At 36.5% G+C, this 20479-nt stretch overlaps 1 protein-coding gene across 3 annotated transcripts in view; it reads right to left on the minus strand.

Moving 5' to 3' along the window:
* The window catches only part of CCDC93 (coiled-coil domain containing 93), a 52082-nt gene that overhangs the window by 12283 nt on the left and 19320 nt on the right, over window positions 1-20479 (minus strand). For all 3 annotated transcript variants that reach the window (XR_003991569.2, XR_003991570.2, XM_030487397.2), the window contains exons 8-19: window positions 19328-19367; window positions 17838-17930; window positions 17298-17348; window positions 16200-16286; window positions 11513-11629; window positions 7205-7267; window positions 6964-7037; window positions 6332-6413; window positions 4906-4977; window positions 3691-3762; window positions 3320-3428; window positions 59-141 (exon numbers count right to left, since the gene is read on the minus strand). Coding sequence is in view for 1 of the 3 variants with exons in the window: in XM_030487397.2 (XP_030343257.1) it covers window positions 59-141; window positions 3320-3428; window positions 3691-3762; window positions 4906-4977; window positions 6332-6413; window positions 6964-7037; window positions 7205-7267; window positions 11513-11629; window positions 16200-16286; window positions 17298-17348; window positions 17838-17930; window positions 19328-19367 (943 nt within the window). In the remaining 2 variants the exon portion in view is untranslated. The remainder of the gene's footprint in view (window positions 1-58; window positions 142-3319; window positions 3429-3690; window positions 3763-4905; window positions 4978-6331; window positions 6414-6963; window positions 7038-7204; window positions 7268-11512; window positions 11630-16199; window positions 16287-17297; window positions 17349-17837; window positions 17931-19327; window positions 19368-20479) is intronic.

A 20479-nucleotide genomic window follows, 5' to 3' on the forward strand; every position in this document is an offset into this window, starting at 1 on the left:
CTCTATCTCCTTCTCCACAGACTGAATATTTAGAAAACAGTGATTAACATTTTCTTACCTCCTTTTCCAAATACACTTTTTTATCATCCAGCGTATTATAAAGAGTAAAGAACTGCTTTGTTTCTTTGTGTGTTGCTGAGACTGCAAACAAAAAAAAGGGTAGAATAATAAAAGAGCATGAGGTGAAATGGAATCTGTAAAAATACTTCGTAGGCTTTATATAACATACTTTCCACTATCAATAATGGCACACTTTAATACATCCTGGAAGGATATTCCCTCTGCATGTAGTCTCCAGCAGGGTTTGCAGCTATCAGATTTATGAGAACACCACAGCTCAGTGTTTAAATTAAGCCTCAACTGCTGACAGAACATATGTTGGCACTACCAGCTGCGCTTCCTTGCCACTGTCTGTTCATCCTTCTTTCATAAGCTTTACCCTTATACCATACAGACTGCTGTGCTGCCAGCAGTTGCCCTCGCATAGCTTGCCAATTGTGGTGGAGAGGCACAGGCTCAGCAGGGACAGATAGGAAACATTATCTGATAGCACTGTGTGGAAAAAAAGTGCACTATACTACATATTTCAAGTTAATCATGTGCAAGATGCCCAAGAAACCTCTTACTGTTTTAAAGCCTTTTTTTCTCTTTTTACAATTTAGTCATGCTGATAGAATTGAATAATGCTTTCCTTTCAAATACTTTTTGGTTTAGGTGATTATAGCAGATGTTGGTCATAGCTCAGTGGGGAAGGCAAGGCTCAAACATGCATTCCCTTTGGGCCTACAAGATGATGACTGATACTCAAATATGCAAAGTGTTCATCTGTTTTTTGGTTCTTCAATGCCTAAGGAAACCTAAAATATTTGTGATTAACAAGAGAAGACTTCAACAGAGAAGAAGAGTTGGCAAAAATTGTTATGGCTAATACATTAAGCACTGTGTAGAATCCTAAACCTGGAAAAAATGCATGGGTTAAAAAAGATAAACTGGAGTGAAATCATGCTTATTACATTAAACTCTGAAGGCTAATGAGTTCCCATCTTTAACTAAAACCTTTACTGAACTGATATGCTAGACTAAGCTTTTGAATGGAACCATTTAGAGACAGCATGACTTCCCCTCCCACATCACAACGTCACTGAACATACAAATTTTGAAAGAAATACCAACTTTTGATGTGAACAATTCTGTTCTCCAGCTGAAGCCCAACCACAACCCACAGCTCAAAGCTTAATGTTTTAGTGACTGCTACTTCTGCAGTAATGAGATGTTAGGGACCAAAGAGCTTTCTCATTGCTACAGTATGACTGTGGCACATGTTCTACACATGCTGTAGCCTCAAGAAACATACTGAGTACTGGGAGCCTGAAAGCACTGACAAATGCAGGAAAGCCTGGGATAGGCTGAAAAATTAGTAAGGGCTATTCAGCACATTCCACAAAGATTTTCCAAATGCTGAAATAAAGCTGCTTCCTGAAGAACTGCACGAATACAGGGATCTCCAACAGGATTACTTCTGGTGCGCTCTATTAGTTTGTTTTTCACGGGACTGGAAGATGCATTTCCCTAACCATTTCCTTCTTGCAGCTCTTCACTTTCTGGCAGCAGCTCTGGTAGTCACACATCTTTTATGAGTGGATTCCACATACCAACTCAGAAGAAAACTTTCAAGACTTCCACTGGGTTAGAAAGTTGTACCAGCTTATAGAACTTTGTGGGCACACACCAGAGCCCACGTAAAGTAAGACAGACAAAGCAAGAAGAGGAAAAAGGAGCCAACTGGATCACTGATTCTCTTGAAACCACAGCTTAATGTTTTTGAGGAAAGAGGTTCAGTTAGATCAAAAATAAAGCAGGAAATTCTAGTACAGAATTGCAGAATCACTGAGGTTGGAAGGAATCGCTGAAGATTGTCTTGTCCCAACACCCCTTAGATCAAAGTTCAAAAATACCAGGTTTTGGCAACTCCAAATATCACCTGAATCCGGCTGAATGAAAAGCCTCTAAATAATACCACAATTCATAGGCAGACTTGCTAGAGGTTTTCAGGGCATTTTTCCAAAAGCTTAGCCTTGTACAGTGCAAGTTCCTGGCTACAACCGAGCAGTGTGTTATCATAGGTAACTACACATATTTTGTACTATAGAAAACAAAGTCCCATAAAGTTCAAAGCATCTTAGATCTACACCCAAAGCTTCATAAGTCTCTTTGATCTTAATCTTTCTTTGCTTCATATATAAATGAAGCCCCCATCTTCTGAGCAGGCAGATGCTCTGAGCATAGATTATTTGTCTGAAGTCACCTAGCCATGACAGAGAAAACATCTGTAGCAAATTTAATGCAAGACAACAAAGTTGTCTTTGTAGCTGGACTTGATTAAATAAACTGCACAGCACATAAGAAGCAAAGTGGGGGGAAGGAAGTACTGGATTTGTACTCACTAAAGAAGTGCATCTATTCCATGCATTGAGTCAGACAACACATGGAAGATACCACATGATTATGTCACCAGAAATGCTTCATCAGGGCAAAGATTTGCAAAGTTAGATAAAAATTTTAGAACTGCTCAACGTTCAAGAGCTTGGTTCACACACGTGTTTAATAAATGCAAAGTATCTTTAGAACACTAGCTAGTTCTTCTTGGTAGAAACTTCTCTTAGCCTATGCTAATACACAAGCTACATCAAATATATACCAGTAAATATACTGGTCTGTTATCAATTTAATAGAATAATTTCAAAATTTTATTCAGTTTGTATGTTCCATACCATCTATGCACAGCGAGTGCACAGCACACGCACACCTATCCAAAAAGTCAGCTGAGCACATTTACCTGTTTTATAACGTCTTATCATAAAAAAAGTTAAAGACAATTTGTAGTCTATTCCTACCATGATACTGCAGGATATTTATTTTTACGTAGTTTGGTTCAGAACCAGGTATCTCATGTCAATGAAAACAATGCAAACAATCTAATGTTAATAGCAATTAATTAAACATACCTCAAATTTACTGCAACCTCATTTGTACACGGTGAATTAAGGACTTTCTAAATACACATTATCGAAAATGACTGAACCTGTCGCCGACAAAATTTACTCCAGAAATCCTGCGCATCAAGTTTCATGCTCTACAAAATTCTTCTAGCCAGTTTATAAAACCTTGAAAATAGGGTGTATAACATGAATACCTAAAGGTCCTTAAGAGACCACAAAGTTAGCAAGTGCTGCTGTTATATGCCATACGCTTAAAAATGCAATTGCCCTCCTTTCAGGGCTTTAGCCTTCAGCAGGATGGTCCTGCTTGATATACATACCCTGACTGTAAAGTTCAATAAATCTCTTCTGATACTGTGTTAGCTCAGCTCGGCTGGGTACTTCATCAATCTTGCGTTGCAAAATGGCTATTTCTCTGTTTCTTCGTGCCTGAATAGAAAGTTAGAAGGGGAGAAAACAAAGCCTCTTCTTGTTCTCTTCTTAAAATGGATGAAGCCCCCCCAGCAATATTTTGTTACTAAATAATTAATCAAAAAAAGCATTGGCTGAGGCTCAATTTCTTTTGTAATTGATTTGTGATAGAAAAAAAATTTTAAAAACAGAAAAAAAACCCAATAAAAAGTAATATTAGAAATTACAAGGTAAGAAAACATCAATAATTGTGTACAAGTAAATTTACAGAGTTACTCACCAATAACAGACGAATCTTTTGAAGCTTATCTTTCTCAGTTTTGTACTGCTGTTCTATAACCTTATTCGGCTCCTAGAATTTAAGAACCCAGAACAACTGTGAATTACAGAAGCATGAGAGCTGCAGTGCAAAAATGCACAGACTGGGTGTGTTTACTGTATTTGTCTACTTCCCATTTAATGGCTCCCACAGTAACACCACCATTTGCTCTTATTTTTTTTAAAACAATGATTCATAATCTGCATTAAAAACCTGACATCTTTTACTGTAAACAAGTGCATTTTGCTAGCTTTTAAGCCTTTGATATTTTAGTTTTTAAGGTTTGTCAATTTTTCCACTGCTTTACAACAGTCACACTTTAAATGAAGATATGCATCAGAAGATTGCCCGTACTCATTGTCTGAATGTTTATACTCTGATTTAGTAGAGGAGTTAAGGACAAACACAGTCCAGGACATAATATAAACCCTCTGACATATATTGTAAATTTCTTGGATTGTGGACTTTATCTTTTTCTTGCTTAAAAATTTAAGATTTAGGTTTACATTTTAATTTTTTATTCTGTGTTCAGAAGAACAGCATGAAAATCTGTTTGCTACCTGTAACCTACTTCATCTCAAAGGCATTAATATATCAAATGTTTACACACTGAAAATACAAGTCATTCAAGCTTTTCCTTTTCTGTGCATTATTCAGTGGCATCAGTCTGGATGCACTTGTGCTAAAGCCTAACTTCTGACAGTTACTCATGGCATGCAATGTACTGAGCCACTGAAAACTTGTGCTTTCATCCTTCAAACAAATCCACATTTCAGAAAAAAAAAAACCCCAACCAACCAACCAACCAACCAAAAAAAAAACCCCAAACAAAATAAACATGCTTTCTGAGGAAGACCTGGTTTTGCCAGAGATATGCACTGCTCTTAACACAACATCCATCTGGTACTATAAAGAAGTTAGAGACACAAAAGCATCTCTAAGTTAGCCCATGGATTCTGCAAGAACAATGAAGAATACTACAACTATTTTCAGTCTGCTCTATTTCTATGATTATTAGCCTGAACTGTGGCTTTACCAGTAGGGAAGGGGGACAGAATTTTTCAGAGAATGCAACAGATACTTTAATGCTTATGAGAATGCCCTGAAAGTAAGCAGGGCCTGAATCAACATTTTAAGGCACAAATTGAAAATAAAAACTTAAACATTTGTTATTACCTGTTCCTCCCCATTTTCCACTGCCTCAGCTTTCAAATTCTCAATACTTTGTTGAAGTCTCTCCATTTCTTCCTTTAAAACAAGAAAAAAAATGTTGCTTTTAACTGATACCTATCCTCTTAACAGGGGAGAGCAGGAAGCTTGACAACATATACCTCTAATGAGCTGACATATACTTTATATTTGAATTTAAGATTAAACAGCATTCCCTGCCTAGGTGTAAGGCATCCATTATTACTCATTATATAAAACATTATATGCCTGCTTTTATCAAACACAGGAACAGATTTATTTCTTAGCTGGATCTAGTATATTTGCAAGTAAGACAACTAATGAGTGACACGGAAAAAGGAACTGAGGAAGCAAAGAAATATTACAGTAATATCAGCATGACATGGGACTGCAACATACAGCATTTGTAAAAAATGAATGAACCTAAAGTTACTTGCAGGCTTCCATTACAAACTTGCAGTTTCTATTACAATCCTTTAGTACTTTCCAAAGCAGTATGTATGGGAAAATAAGGTTCCTATGATCAGTCTGTGCCTTTGGGCGCTATTTCTTTTTACTTCTTTGCACTCTATTAAATCCCATCCACTGTTGTTCAAATAGAAGAAAATGAAAACTATTCTCTCTGATCATGTTTCTAGGCAGTCCATAAACACAGCAGTAAACAGGGCAGCAAAACATAGCAATTCAGTGGTAAAACTGAAACACGCTCTGAAAACTGCAATAGCTTCATCTCAGTCTGGTCTCTTTTGGTGGGGCCTAGCTAGGACCCTTCATGAAGCCCTCCTCTTTGGCAGTCTACCTCTCCTCAGGTCACCGTTGGCTGCACTATGAAAGAAGAGACAACCTATTTCAGGTGTGAATAGCACAGGTGGGTATTTAGCACAGCCCAGCCTCAAACTTAGATTTTAGTGCTCCCTGTCAACCCACCCCAGGTTCCTCTCAGCAGGATGGTAATGGGAGCAAGAAAAGCCACAGCTGTGACCAGTATATGGCTGATACAGCATTCTATGTCTAGAAACTGTCCTGTATTGAAGAGTCCAGGCATGGCAGAACATTGAAGGCCACACTAATTCAGATGCCTTAGCAGCCTTCTTTATACCTCCCTGCCTCAGGGCACAGGATAAGTGCTGGTTAATCCGGTTCCATCCTCCTTGGACATCAGCCTTGTTGCAGATATGACATACTGCAGAACTGGGCAACTGTTCATAGTTCTGCTGCAAATCAAGCTGGTGGCAGAATTCAGTATAAACCTAAAACTACCAGTAAAGTACTGTCAGGTGACAGTAAAATTTACTGTCACCCGACAGGGACAGGTGACAGACAGGGACACGTAATAAGACAACAAATCAGGAAGAATTATAATGCTTATTTACAAAGTTTTAAATGAATCCTTATTTAAGAAACTAAAACTTACCCTACAATGTGCTTTGAACTCTTGCTCCTGGCTTTTTAGGTTTTCATTCATGGCCACCAGTGCTCGCAGACTCTGTAATATGCTAAATTTGAAGATCCAGTAAACCACATTAGATTTTCAGTTTCTAATTTAAATAGATGGCAAACTAAAAGACACTAGAACAAGCTTAGTTCTAAATAAATTTCCAATAAAATCTGTGTAAATTAAAAACCCAAATATCACCACTGATAAATCAAGGTTAAAATAAAAATGTAGTATTACACTGAGTATTTTGATGGTTTTGCTATGTTCTGGCCTCATTATTGCGGAAGTTTTGAGAGAGATTCCTGTTTAATGTATGTGAGATGAAGCCTTCAAATATGAAGAAAATAAATCAGGAAGGCTTCATCTATTTATCAACTGTATCTAGGGTTCTTGTGCTTTAAACACCTACAATTATTTTAACTACAGATTGACACTTTTCATTGCAACTGAATACTATGGCAATATTTTCCTGTCTTTGGAAAACAAGCTGGAAGCTAATTTCTAAATTGTAGTTATTTGTTTAGGTTGATAAAGCAACAAACATTGAATGATTAATTTTCAAACCATCAATTTTCAGAATTCCAAAGGTCACAAAGGAAGAAACTTACCTAGAATCTGCTTGGGATTCTATTGTTTCTAAGGCTGCCAATTTCTTGTCCAGCTTTTCACTGTAACTCTTAACCTAAGGGTTGCAATTAATAATAAATTGAAATACACTTCTAGACATGAAGTGATTCATGGTACTTAGCTTTGCCAAATGTCTTCTCCATTTAATACACCCTTCTACACACAAAGCTTCTCAAAAATGGTTCAGCTAGAATAAGTACATAGAAAAACAAAGAAGATTACCTCTGTTAACGTCTTTTTTGCTTCAGTACATTTTGCCTGCAGATCAGTACATTTAGCTTGCAACTATTACAAAAGAGAAAAAAAAAAAATCATGCTAATTACAGCTGTAATGGAGAACAGCAATATTTGACCTGTTAATAATGGTTGTCTATTAAATAATAGGCTAACCATCAAACACAGTCTTTTCTTGTCATCTACCCTGACAGCATTTGATTGCAAGAACTCTGATTGAATATTTAATTAATAACAGCAATCATTTTCAACCTGACCTTCTAGATGTCTGGATGCCAACAGAATGGTAACTTACTGGATAGAATCTCTGCTAAATTGCTCAAGGTTATTTAGCCTGGTTACACTGGCCTAGTTTCATAACAGGCTAAGAAGAGAGCCACATTCTGTACTTCTCCAGATAAGTCAGGGTGATTTGAGACTTGCATAAAAGTGCCATGGCACCATACCACAGACATATCCACACCAATTAAGAAAGCTCCTTTATGATTTTCTTTTGTGTAACTGTGGAAAGTCTAGTAAGAAGGCAGTTAGAAAATGTCACTGCATATTTCACTTGTCAAATAATTTAGAGAGGCCAATTTTAGAAGATCCTCCTGATTTAAGAACGTCCTTATGATTTAAGATAACATTGCAAATAGTAATAATAAAAATGGGACATGGGTTAAAACTGGAGCAGAAGTGCTGCAAACAAAGAAATGCACATTTAGCTTTCTTTTCCACTTCTTTTCATGCTGGTTTAGTTTGCAGTTCACAACATGGAGCTGTGACCCAACACTCATTCTTTTCCACATCTGAATTTATAAAAAGAGAGCTTTTTCATATTTTTCACCAATAATTCACCAATAGACTGAATTCTAACTACTTGGGGGGGGGGGGGGGATAAATTTAAGCCTGCAGTCCATATCTCACAAAGGTAAAGGAACATTTGTTATAAGAACTCTTGCTGAAACTTACTGCAGCATTAAAGCCAGAACTTCACAATCATTTTTTAAAATGGGGGTCTTGATTATCACTAAGTTCAAAAGCTGTCTTTGGCAAGTGGTTAGAAAAAACCCAACAAACCCAAAACCAAAACCCCAGCCAGGAGTTTTTTACTTAACTAAAGTGATAAAAGGATTGTATTTGTCTTGTAGCTGTCAGTACTTTTTCCCCATCTAAAACCACATAGCACTGAGACTGTTATGTAGTGGAAATAAGCAGCCCAGTTAAAGGGCCCTCCACTACTAAAATGACAAATAGTATGATAACAGATTTGGAAAATACTTAACTTCTCCTGTGGATTGTGAAGTTTGTTTGGCAGTTAAAAGCAGATCTGTAATGAAGTAAGGACTCTACCAGTTTGTGTGGTTTACAACCATGTTTCTACCCTACCCCAACAGCATTCATATGTCTGGGAAACTGATAAGAGGAAATTACTTGCACCAGGCAGGAAAATGTAACCCACTCAACATACACATAGTTACAGGCATATTCGGTATTACTAACACAGTAGCCACACTATGCTACAATTTTCTAGAATGTAAGAGCCACCTGTTACCAAAAAAACCCAAAAAAACCCCCAAACAAAACCAACCAAACAAAAGCTTTCTGCTTTCCAGATCATAATGGCACAGAACAGCTGCAAAAGCCACCCACAACTGCTAAGCTCATTTACCAGCCTCTCCTACAGCTCAACGAGGCAAGAAAGATCAAGGCAACAGCTCTGCTGGAGAAGTATGCTAGTGCACATTTTCATTGTTTGAAACCTGAGCTAGCTGTTGCAATTTCCTAATGCTACTCTTCCTACACAAATGTACCTAACTTGTCCACCCCAAAGTTAAACTTCAGCTAACTGCCTCCAAGAACACGAGCTGTTCTCAAAATGCAAGGGCTGTGGTGTGGTGTTCTAATACATGCATACATTCAAACTGAGCATGCCTTCTGTATGTCTACGTACTACCTGCAGACAAACTGCAGATGGATGTAAGCTGGTGGACACAACCAAATTCTGTAGAACTGTACTATAACATCCTTAAACCTGAGCAAATGTGCCACCTTTTGCAATGAGGCAGTGCTAAACCATTGCCATTCATGACAAACAAGGCCTATCTGGAACAGCTTTGCAACCTGCTAGCTCAGTGCAGATGCTGTGAGAGCGCCTTCATCTGTCTCCATTCTACAATATACACACAGCACATCTGTATCTCCCTTCATATGTAGTTGTCTTATAGCTTTTGTGTTTAAAAGAAGAGTTAAAGTGTGACAGAAATGTACTGCAATGACTTAGGATACAATGAACATCCTCTTCTTTTCCCCCACTTCTGAAATTGAATGATCTCATACTGTAATTTGTTTTTCTACTTCAGGAAAAAAACCTCAAACCAACATGGGAATTCACACAGAATTTAATTGTGTGTAAGCCCATATCATGATTTTTGAAAGCCTGACACTTCAGCTTGCATTTAATGCTAGATATTGTCAATATCTTTTTACTAACATCTTGACTTTTTACTATCATCTTGACAAAACAGTAAAGTTATGATTGACATAAACGGACATAGAAAACTGATATTACCAAAGTGTTAGAAGAATACAACCTAAAGTTTAAAAAAAGGTATATTTAATTTCAGATCATAATATCGTAATTATCGTATATCATAATACTTTCTAATATTCCACTCTAGAATGGAGAGGAATTGTGACAGACATGGTTTACACTCAATGCGCTCAACATACAATTGAAATAATAATTGTAGTGGTATTGACTAGGAAAAAATGCTGGTTTTGAACAGATCCAGCATGCCAAAGGGCAACACAAACAGAAATGCATCAGTTTAAGAACAAAACTAGTTCAGCATGTTCCAAAAGAAATGCATTCTAATATTCTCTACCCTTTCAAAGTACTTTTTAATACAAAATAAATTAAGAAGAACGTTCACTGGTTTTTCATGAAGCTTTTTATTAAAGTTAGAAAAAAAAAGAGAAACAAAGAACAGGATGGGCAATTTGTCTTTCCAATTTCTTGTGCATAAGCTTTATTTCTATATCTTAATTTAAACTGGGTATTGAATGTTAGTCACAGACTTCAGAAAATGGTTCACAGCATATGCTTTACTGAAAGGAGATTTGAGTTTTGAAGGGATAAATATCTTTTAAATAAAAGTAATTATTGCGCTGTTAGAGAATACTTTATTCTCATTTGAAAAACAAATAAAAGAAGTAGTCAGGTCTAGTAGGTGGCTGAGCAGGAAAGTTTAAAATCTAGTGCTCCCATAGTTACAGCATAGCAGGGAAGGCTTTCAAAGCTACCATTCTTTTATCATTGTTGTTTGAAAGACTGAACATATCACTGTCTCATAAAATGTGTCACACAGACACCTATCTTTCAGAGTCCCTGTACCACCAACATTTAATAGGAAAAAACAGTTAAGATGTAAGGGGTTAAGACATTACTGACAAGAGCAGACCAAAACAAAAGAAAAACCAGATGAAAGCTGCTGAAGCAGTGAGGTACTTGACAGAAGTCATCAGCAACAATTTTTCCTCAAGTACTATTAGGTTTTTGGCAACCTCTGCCAATTACTGACTCTGACGCAGTATATCTTCATCAGATCCTGCAAGCTAAAGATGGCATCATGCTGATTACAGCAGTACGCATAATTAAAAGTGGCGTTTCATTAATGGCATAGCTTTCCCACTTGTACTTTCCTGGGGTTAAATGGCAATAGCACAAGTAGGTTGAAATACAGGAATGGCGGTTCTTGCTGTTCAAATTCAAGAGCCCTTCCACCCCCCTAAAACAAATGTGAAGATGTGAACCAAGTAGTGACTGTGCAAAAACACACCCAAACAAACAAACAAGCAACCAAAAAAGCCTACCTTAGCCAGTGAGACAAGCTGGCTCATATAAAGGACAGGAAGTGATAAAAATAATCCGTGGCATATTTTAGAGAGACTTGCTAAATTGTTCCTTGAAACTGTGAAAACAGCCAATTCAACTCTATAGATAACAAGTCAAATGGAGATACTCTCTTTTTCTCCAAGAGAGATATGCAAAAAAAAAAGTGAAAGCATGATTTGGTTAGCTAGCCAGCCCTCTTCTCAAAAACACAGCTATACAATTCTCTAATATAAACCCAGCCACATTGTCTTAATAATAAATGTGCAAGCAAGACAGTCAGAAATGCTGAAATGAATGTTCAGCATGACAAATTCATGGTACAGAAGACAGCTTGCAAATCTTTTCTGGATGGCAAAAACTTTGTGATCAACTACATTTATCAATGTTTTCTTCTTCATTACACACACAATACTTACCTCTTCCAGGAGTTTGGTTTTTTGCAAAATCTGCTTATTCAGAGATGCCACCTTCCTTCTATGTTGTTGGGCAGCTCCGAGCCTTTCTGGTCGCTCCTCAGCAGAAAGCTCAGATTGCTAAAACAAACAATAACAACAGCCTGATGGACCCTACACCATTACTCTTTGCTTCTTCAGTAGCTCAGGAAATGCCAAAGTGGGACACAGCTGTGATAACTGTGTCCCACTATATAACAGAAAGAATGACTTACCACTTTTTCCTCACATCATGATAAGGAAGTGGCTGAACAACTGAATTATATCCCAAAGGTGATAGGTAAAGTAAGCTAAAAGTAAAGTCAGGTGCCCTGCGTCGGGTGGAAAATACTACAGTAAACTAGAAGAAATAAATTTTTTGCATCCGCATTACAGTTAAACCTGGTACACTCAGTTCTTAAACGGAAAAAATTACAAACATGTCGAAAAAACTCCTCAAGCAGTGGTATTTACTGAACTTGTTGTATCAGATGAGGTATGTTGCTCCATACCCCAAGAAGTAGATCTAGAACTTGAAAAATTGTGTAGATTTGAAATACTGGCTTGGATGTATCTTTATGCTGTATGACAATGACATACTCAGCATAGTGGATATATTTACCACTCTAAGTGGTTTCTTTTCTTTTCGTATGCATGTGTCTACTGTTGACGCCAGTCTTTGAAAACTACTAAATCCAGCATGCATTGCCAAGAAAGCGTCTCATAAATACATAATGAAGACAACCATTTGGATCCTGTTCTCTCTGCATTGTGAAAGGAAAACTGCCAGAAACCTTCTTTACCAGGAATAGCATTCGTAATAGAAATGGTGTATTTGTGGCAGACAAAAGAATGATTAAAAATCAGTGATAGCTAGATGTCTAAGTGATTATTTGCCTAAACATTGTTTGTATCTTTTGGAAGTCCTCACTCAAATACATCCATCTGTTTTGGTAATTTGCTTCATGCACTCAGACTTCTTTTCCAGTTAATCCATTTTCCAGTATTTTGTTAGCAAAATGGTTAATTTACAAGTACTACAGGTGCTAATTTGCAGAGTCTGTCAAAGACTTCAATACTAAGTGCTTTTTGAATATTTACCAAACGTTGACAAGCAGTACAATGTATAATCAGCAAAAATGGTACAAGAAGTACCATTACACTCACATTTGCTGCTGATATCCACTCGAGGCAGATAGGTAAGCAGATGCTTCCTTAACAGCTTAATTTTAAATGAAAGTAAGAGGTAAAACCTGTCTTCCTCTTCTCCATTTTCTATGTTATTCATATTGAGGAACAGCTTAATGATTTATTGTACTTTTACATCCACAGAAAGAAAAAACCAATTCTGACATCTTAACCCAGCAATTCACAAACTTCCTTTGTATTTGTTAGGAAAGGAAAAATGCCTCTCAACAACACCTGTTAACACTGAACTATTCAACAAATACACACTCAGATGTACTTATTCTTCTCATTATTTAGCCAAATCACATTCCCTTATCATGTTGTACAATCTAAGACCCCATCCTGCTCACCATACATTTAGCCTATCTAATATGCATAACATGCAAATCAAGAAAACTGGAAATGCAAGAGAAAGAAACATGAGCTAAATCAGACCAAGACTGACCTTGCAAAAATAGTTAAAATTCATATAGTACATCTCTGGCATGAAGAAAAGGTCATGTCTCAAGAAGCAGACTGTTACAGCTTACTTCTTGAAAATGGGAAATAACCATCACTATAATACAGAGGTTTCTGCAGAAAAATCCTTATGGTCTGCAAATGAAAAAGCTAGGGTTAAGTGTCATGCAAAGTGGGCTAAGGATCTGCTCTGCAGCAACACTACAGCTTTAAGGTTACTGAGGAATTGGGTTCCAATTTGCGGAGAAAAATGCATCTTTCAGCAGAGAAGGAAGAAAGCACAAATTATAGAAGCTACTTTGCTTTTGACAATACTGTTGTTACCTGGTCTCTTACTAGATTAAAACAGCAGTTGCCTTTTGAACATAATTTAGGAAAGCTGTAACTGAGCGCTAGTGTCTGACTGTTTAAGATTCTTAATTTGATACTCTATCTCAAAACAAGAACTTAAATTACACGTGACAAAAAGGGATACATGGATACATCCTTCAACTTTGTTAGCACACACTATCCCCACCACCATCAGGTGTAGACTCACTTCTGCATTCTTCCGCATTCCCTGCAACTGCTCAATTGCCCTAAAAAGATATAGCCCATCCAAATAAACAAGATAAACAGTAGTATCCTCATTTCCCATGACAGAATTTAAGTTAAAACACCATATTAACTATGCATGAAGATCACTTATCCTATGTCAGCTCAAAAACTGCTAGCTAAAATAAATGGCTAATTCTAGACTTTAATCTTGCCTCCCACTGTTCACATGTAAAAGTTTTAAATAGGAAGGAGGAAAGAAATACATGCAATTAATGTTATTCTTTATAATGAGATTCTCTCACACACATTAGTGCTATAAACTTTCCTATAATTAAAGAGAATTCAATCATTACAGAATTTCACATTCTTAAAAATAAAATACAACTGAAAAACAACGAAAGAGTCTGAACAAAACCACAACTTTGTAGCAATAAATAATTTTGTTTATCTCTTCATGTTCAACCACCTCCTACTAGCAAATAGATTTCAGAGGTTTAGATCTGTCTCTAACTCCATCATAACTGCCTCAATTGGAAGTCCACTGTCTAAAGCCCACTGGGAAAATAACAGTCTCCAGCCTCGGAACAGTTCAAATCTATTTTCAGAAAAGTTCAAGGTAAATCTTTCCAGTCATTTCAATGTAATTTGCTGACACCTTTCCTTGCCACTTTATTTAGGCTCAGGAACCTTCTGCATCTCACTTTATCTTTGAGGGTCTCCTCAAACTAAAAAAATATAAAAATATCCAATTTAGTATTTTCCTTGAACGACAACCCCTAAACATACTAAATGATTGAAATGCCTATTGTATGCCACTTCAACTGGCTGTGTAGGGTGCACAGTATTCTCCAATATAGGATTCTAGAAGTCCAAAAATATTCTGAGTCAACTTCCTAAGATAGAAGCAACTCACAAACTACATTTATAACTGTTGAAGAGGATTCTCCTTCAGGCATTTTTGAAGGGGGTAATTTTGAGACACCACTTCTTCAGTTTTAGCATTCCCTCATTTTACTTTTCCTCCTATGCTACTTCTAGCAAAACCACTTGTGATCTATGACTATACTTGTAAATTTTCTAACACAGTAAAATTAAAACTACTTTGAATAATTGGCCTTAGAAAGCTGGTGATGAGTAGACAGATAAAAGCCATGTTCATTTTCTGCCAGGATTTTTAGGAAGTGAGGTACAACTAAAATCTTCCTCTCAGTTTACCCAGCAAGTTAACACAGCAGCAGAAAGAAGAGGCAAATGCAGAAAAGTGTATGCATTGACCTTCTGCAAAAATGCCACCTTGTAAGAAAGGTCTTGGCACATGGCAACATCAGATCTAGAATTTTCTTTGCCAGCTATCTTCACTGGGGAATCTATGAAGACTCTGGTAGACAAATAAGCACTGCTGTGTTCTTTAAACTATGTATAGTTACAAGGGATTGAAACTACTGGAACTCTATATATCCAAACACTGCTGATGCTTCAATAAACTGATAACATCCTTAACTCTTTTTTCCGGGTGTATGCATGCACACAGAATTTTTTTTGTTTGGCCACATCTAACAGATCTGAAAAGCAATATATTTTTGGTTTGACATGAATCAGTTCTTATTTTCCAGAGTATTAATCATTGTTCTACTATAATAGTCAAGGCCCTGCTGCCTTCTCTCAGAACAGAAGAAATGTAACATTGAAATATGACCCTTGGGCTTCTGTTCTTCCAATCCCTTTTAATAAAGAAAGGCCAAGAATTTGCGATAGACTTTGTTGAGTTATAGGGTTTATCTCCCAAATGGGAAAGCTCCATACCTCATGTGTCAACAAAAACGAAGAAATATGAGATGACTATTGAACAAATAAGAGCGACCTATAACTCATATCTGGCAGTGATGTATTGTATGTGTTAATTGCTTGAAGAGCCAGATTTTCTTTTCGCATTACTGTAAAAATAATCAGAGTTGAACACAATAAACGGAGCTAACAAGCACATTTAATCGCCTTGACTTCTAAAAGCAACAAAGCTTTGGTTTTGATACTAAATTCAGAACTAGAGACCCAGGACACGACTGAGAATTGGAGCCCAGCACAAGTAAGATCCCAGAGTCTGAAAATCTGAGTGGAGAAGGCCTAGATTTTTCTCTGAGCAGGACCACAGAACTTCTGTGCTTAACACTGAACACTTTAAAATGCATTAAGAGTGTAGGCCTTTTATTTGAACAGATATCAACTTAGGCCCTTCTTTACTGATTAAAACATTTAACCAGGTGCTTAAAATCAAACACAATCCAGGAACAGGTACTGACACACCAAAAGCTTGTGCACATTTAAATCTCTTTGAAATACTTTCCTGAATCCTGACTGTGCTATCCACAGCATATATGAAACAGTGCAGTTTCAAGAAAATCATGGAAATTAAGTTTGAAACTTAAGGCCTAAATTAACAAGCTACCAAATACAACTTGATAAACCAAACACAATCAGGTAACACACTTACCTTTTCAGCATATTCTGACACTATTTGCTTGATCTCATCTGACTGGAGTCCAACAATCTGGCCAACTGTGCTTGCTGTCAATTTGCCCTGCAATTATGTCAAGAAAAAATTTGGAATTTTGGAACTGCTTGTGCTTTTTACATGGCAATTTTCCCAAGCTATAATTTTAACAGAAATGTACAAAACCTTCACACTGGGTAATAATCTCTAACTGTAAAAGACCACAAACCATTCTACCCCCAAAAAACTTCACTGATGGAAACTGGAAATTTCTCACAACCTTTTAGCAAACTTGAACTCAGATTTTCAAAAACCTACCTAATTCTATTCTGTACACTGAATTTTTCATGTGCAGTAATAAAACTCACTATTAGACCACATTTGGAGCCAAACTACGACAATACAGATGCTGAAAGAATGCACCTTTCAAATTGGATGTGCAAACACAATTTTCAAGCAAAACTGAATTCTACAGTGGATTTCAGTAGAAAGCATGTCAGTCAACTTTGAGACTAGACTACTTACTACCTTTGCTTCTGTGACTTCAGCATAAACAGAAACAATGGTGTACAATTAAATTTCTCCCCAGTCCTCTCAGCCAGGTTCCATTATATCATTAACTACAACCAATTAAGAAAGCAAGATACATATACAGTATTTTCAGTGTTTTAGACTAACGGTGGTGTTTGTACATATTTATCAGGTGCTTTGAAAAACACCTGGAAACGCAAACAATTTTCCTTCACTCTTCTCAGTAAAATAATTACTTCTCTGGTTATCTTCAGAAGATATAAAGATCACACTGCCTCTTGGGTAGCTGCAAAGCAATGTCTTTCCCCTGAAATTCTCCTTGCAGAAACCATTTGAAAGAGGCACTTATTTATATTGCTTTCATCATTTCAAGGCAAATGAGTAAGTCATCAGCCTCATAAAAATTACTGTCGTCATAATTCAACCATCTTTTCTTGCACTCCCTTCATGATAATTTAAACACTGTCATTCCAAGATTTCAGACTCATCATTAACCCAATTTTAGGAATAATTGCCATAATCAACCATAGTGTAAACAAAGCTCTATGAGTTTCAAGCGCTGCTTACCTCTTCTGTTGCCATTGCAGCCATTCCGGTCATCAGAGTTTTAATGCGAAGCTTAGGGCAAAATATAAGATTAGGGCAAAATATGAGGAATTACACATCATAATTTATCTTTTGTCATTTAACTTACTTCTGCTTAGTGACAAGGACACATATATACAATTAGTATCATATAATATGCATATTTTATTGCATGTAATAAAAGAGTAAGTCTATGAAAGTTAAAGAAGAGGTGGCTGAAATTACCAAATTTAAGGAAGATTCCTTATAGTAGAACAGGTTCAGACTATTCAGCTGCCACTGTCAACTAAAACCTGACCTTTTAAAACCACTCAGATCCAATGTAAAAGCTGATTTTTTTTGGTATTAAACAAACAGTTAATTTTGTGCATCAATTTCAGGTTCCATATTCTCCTGTGGGACAAAATTCTCACTTCAGCAAAGCATAGAGACTTTCCCTCTTTCAGAGAAGGACCATGCAGTGATAACTGATGCCCTTTCCCCAGGTTAGTAACATCCATGCCTACTATCTATGCGGCACACCTCTTCAGCAGCTTGAAGGTCGTCTTCATCACAAGGCTCAGCTTTTCCTGCTGCTGCGAGCCCTGGAGGTACTGCAATTTTTTTGTCTTCAGCCTTTTAAAAAAGAATTAAGACAACATTATATCTAGTTCCAGTATTCTAAAGTATTAAGAAGGACAGCAAGAAGAAAATTGCAACATAGCTGTTCTGTTTTTATGAATACATTTCAGCTGGAACATCCTCACACTCCAATTCATGCTAACTGAAATGTAACCCTTGTTGATTTCAGGAGAATTCCAGCTGTTCAGGACAGGTATCTAGCTTAATCTGGGCACATCTGGGGCAATGATCCTTTATTCCACAGCCTTCTGAGAGCAACCAACCTCACAAGACAACTACCTACCCCAGAATATAAGAGAAAGTGGTTAGGTATTTTTCATAAAACATATTTTCTATCTTAATATCACAAACATACAACATAAAGTGTTAAATTGCCTAGTTCAGTGAGAAGACTAATAAGAAGTGGTGACAGACAAATTTCTAGGCCACTCTAGTGCACTACCAGCCTGAATAATCTTCCACTTCTGCCTTACTAGAGACTTAACTTACACAGCAAGCATGATGACCATCTAATAAACAATATTTCAGAGTCAGTAATGCTTTTGAAGAAATAAAATCAACTCTATAAACATGACTGCAGTCTGGCAGTTACTTTGAGGAGAAAAAGGTACGCCTAGATTGGAAAAACATCTCCATTTCTAAAATTTAAATGCTAAATTTGTCTGTGGACTATTGAGATAATAAAGAAGAGCAATGTCAATATACTCAATGTACGGCTGGGTCTGCAACATGCTTACTGCATTTCTTCACTATCTCTGTCTGTAATAAAAATTTGTAGCCAAAGCCATATCTGCACTGAAATAATAAAACTGCAAATACTCTGACAAGGACATTTTATGATTCCATAATCATCAAAAGCACAGCAAGGATGCTACTTTTCAAGAGGCACCATGATTTATTTACGGCATGCTATCATGTTTCTCTATCACATTAAATAACATGTTACGTAATAAATGCCTACAAAATTTCTTGCCAAGCTGAATGATTCTTTGAGAAGAAAAGGAAAAACTCTTTAATGATCACATCATGGAACCTTTAGTTAAAAGTTACTCATTAAACAGACAGGATATGTCATTACCTCACATTAAAAAACAAAACCAAACAAAAAACTCAAACTCCCTTTCTTCTAAGGAGAGAGAAAAAAAAAAAAAAAGTTTGCAAAATGTGATGTTTAAATACAAATGAAAGAAACCCTTTCTAAAAGGAAGGTAAATTGCATCTTTCATGGCATGCAGGTTTTTAGTTCCAGTTTACCATTTTTAAGAAATGGTAATAATAGAGGTTGTAGCCAGTTATTGTATTCCTTTAAGATCTTATGGTAACCAACACTTCAGCAAAAACAATGTAATTCTTCCCACAATTTGAGTATTAAAAAATAATGTATTTTTTACCTGTTCCGTTTTTCCTGCTTGTCTGCTAAATCCGTATCTCCTAAAAGGACAATAACAAAATGAAACACATTGTTTTTTACAACGCATTAAGTTTCTATCAGTTTTCAACATAAGAAATGCACCAACAGCCAGGTTCAGGTTAGTTTTGGAATGCTTCAAATAAACTAAATAAGCAGGTACTGCAGCATATTTGCAGAATAATTTCAGCTCCATCTACTCTTTCCATTATGATTTCCAAATCTAGACATTTCATATTGTCCTATAATGCTCATGAAAGGAAAAAGCAATGCTCTCTTTCCATTTGGAAGTCATTCCTGAGCTAGTATTAGCTATATACAACTGAATTCTGGAAAGGCCTCAGGAAATTGTCAATACAATCTCTATTTCCAAAAAACATTCATGCTTGTGTGCTTTGATGAATCCATAGTTTCTTTCTGAAGCATGGCATTCAGAGCTTTAATTACATATTCAAATAGACTTTTTTACATGTGTTTTTTTTTGAGGGAGAGAAAATTGCCATTTGAGCTATGTTGTTATTTCAGAAATACTACCTTAAAGAAAAAAGACAGAAAGAAATTTTAGATATGAGCAATCACCTTTGGTATTACAAAGCACTAAACCCAGCATGAACACAGATGTGAAAAGAAGTGATGTTCCTGACTAACTTACAGCTACAACTGTTGCTCTTATTTGCCCAATTCCTTAACTACTGCAGAAGCAGGAGCCATTTGGATGACAACCAAGGGGCAGTTTGGAGGAAAAAAAAATCCTCTACTCATGATCTTCTACGACTGCAGTCTGCATGCAGTAAAAGAATGAAAGGCTCACTTTAGCTATTTGAATTCTGAAAATTTTCAACTCTATTCCTAAATCTAACAAACATTTAGGATTTGCCTTTTTCAGCAGCATTCTAGTTCCCCTAACAGTGTTGAAAAGTGGACAGTAATCCCCACGGCCTCCACAGATTTCTGTGTGTATCTTGGAGTTCTTGTGCTCTTGATAATTTATTACTAAGTTCACAGTAGACATACTATGACCTTCCCTAAGAGTTTCTTTCTCTACCAAAACATGTGAAGCAGATATTTGTGTATGTCACTACTGCCGTTCTCTCAGATGTTCTTTATTTTTGCACTATATCAAAGATAGTTTTCT

This window comes from Strigops habroptila, chromosome 5 (genome assembly GCF_004027225.2).
Source record: "Strigops habroptila isolate Jane chromosome 5, bStrHab1.2.pri, whole genome shotgun sequence".
Taxonomy (NCBI): Eukaryota; Metazoa; Chordata; class Aves; order Psittaciformes; family Psittacidae; genus Strigops; species Strigops habroptila.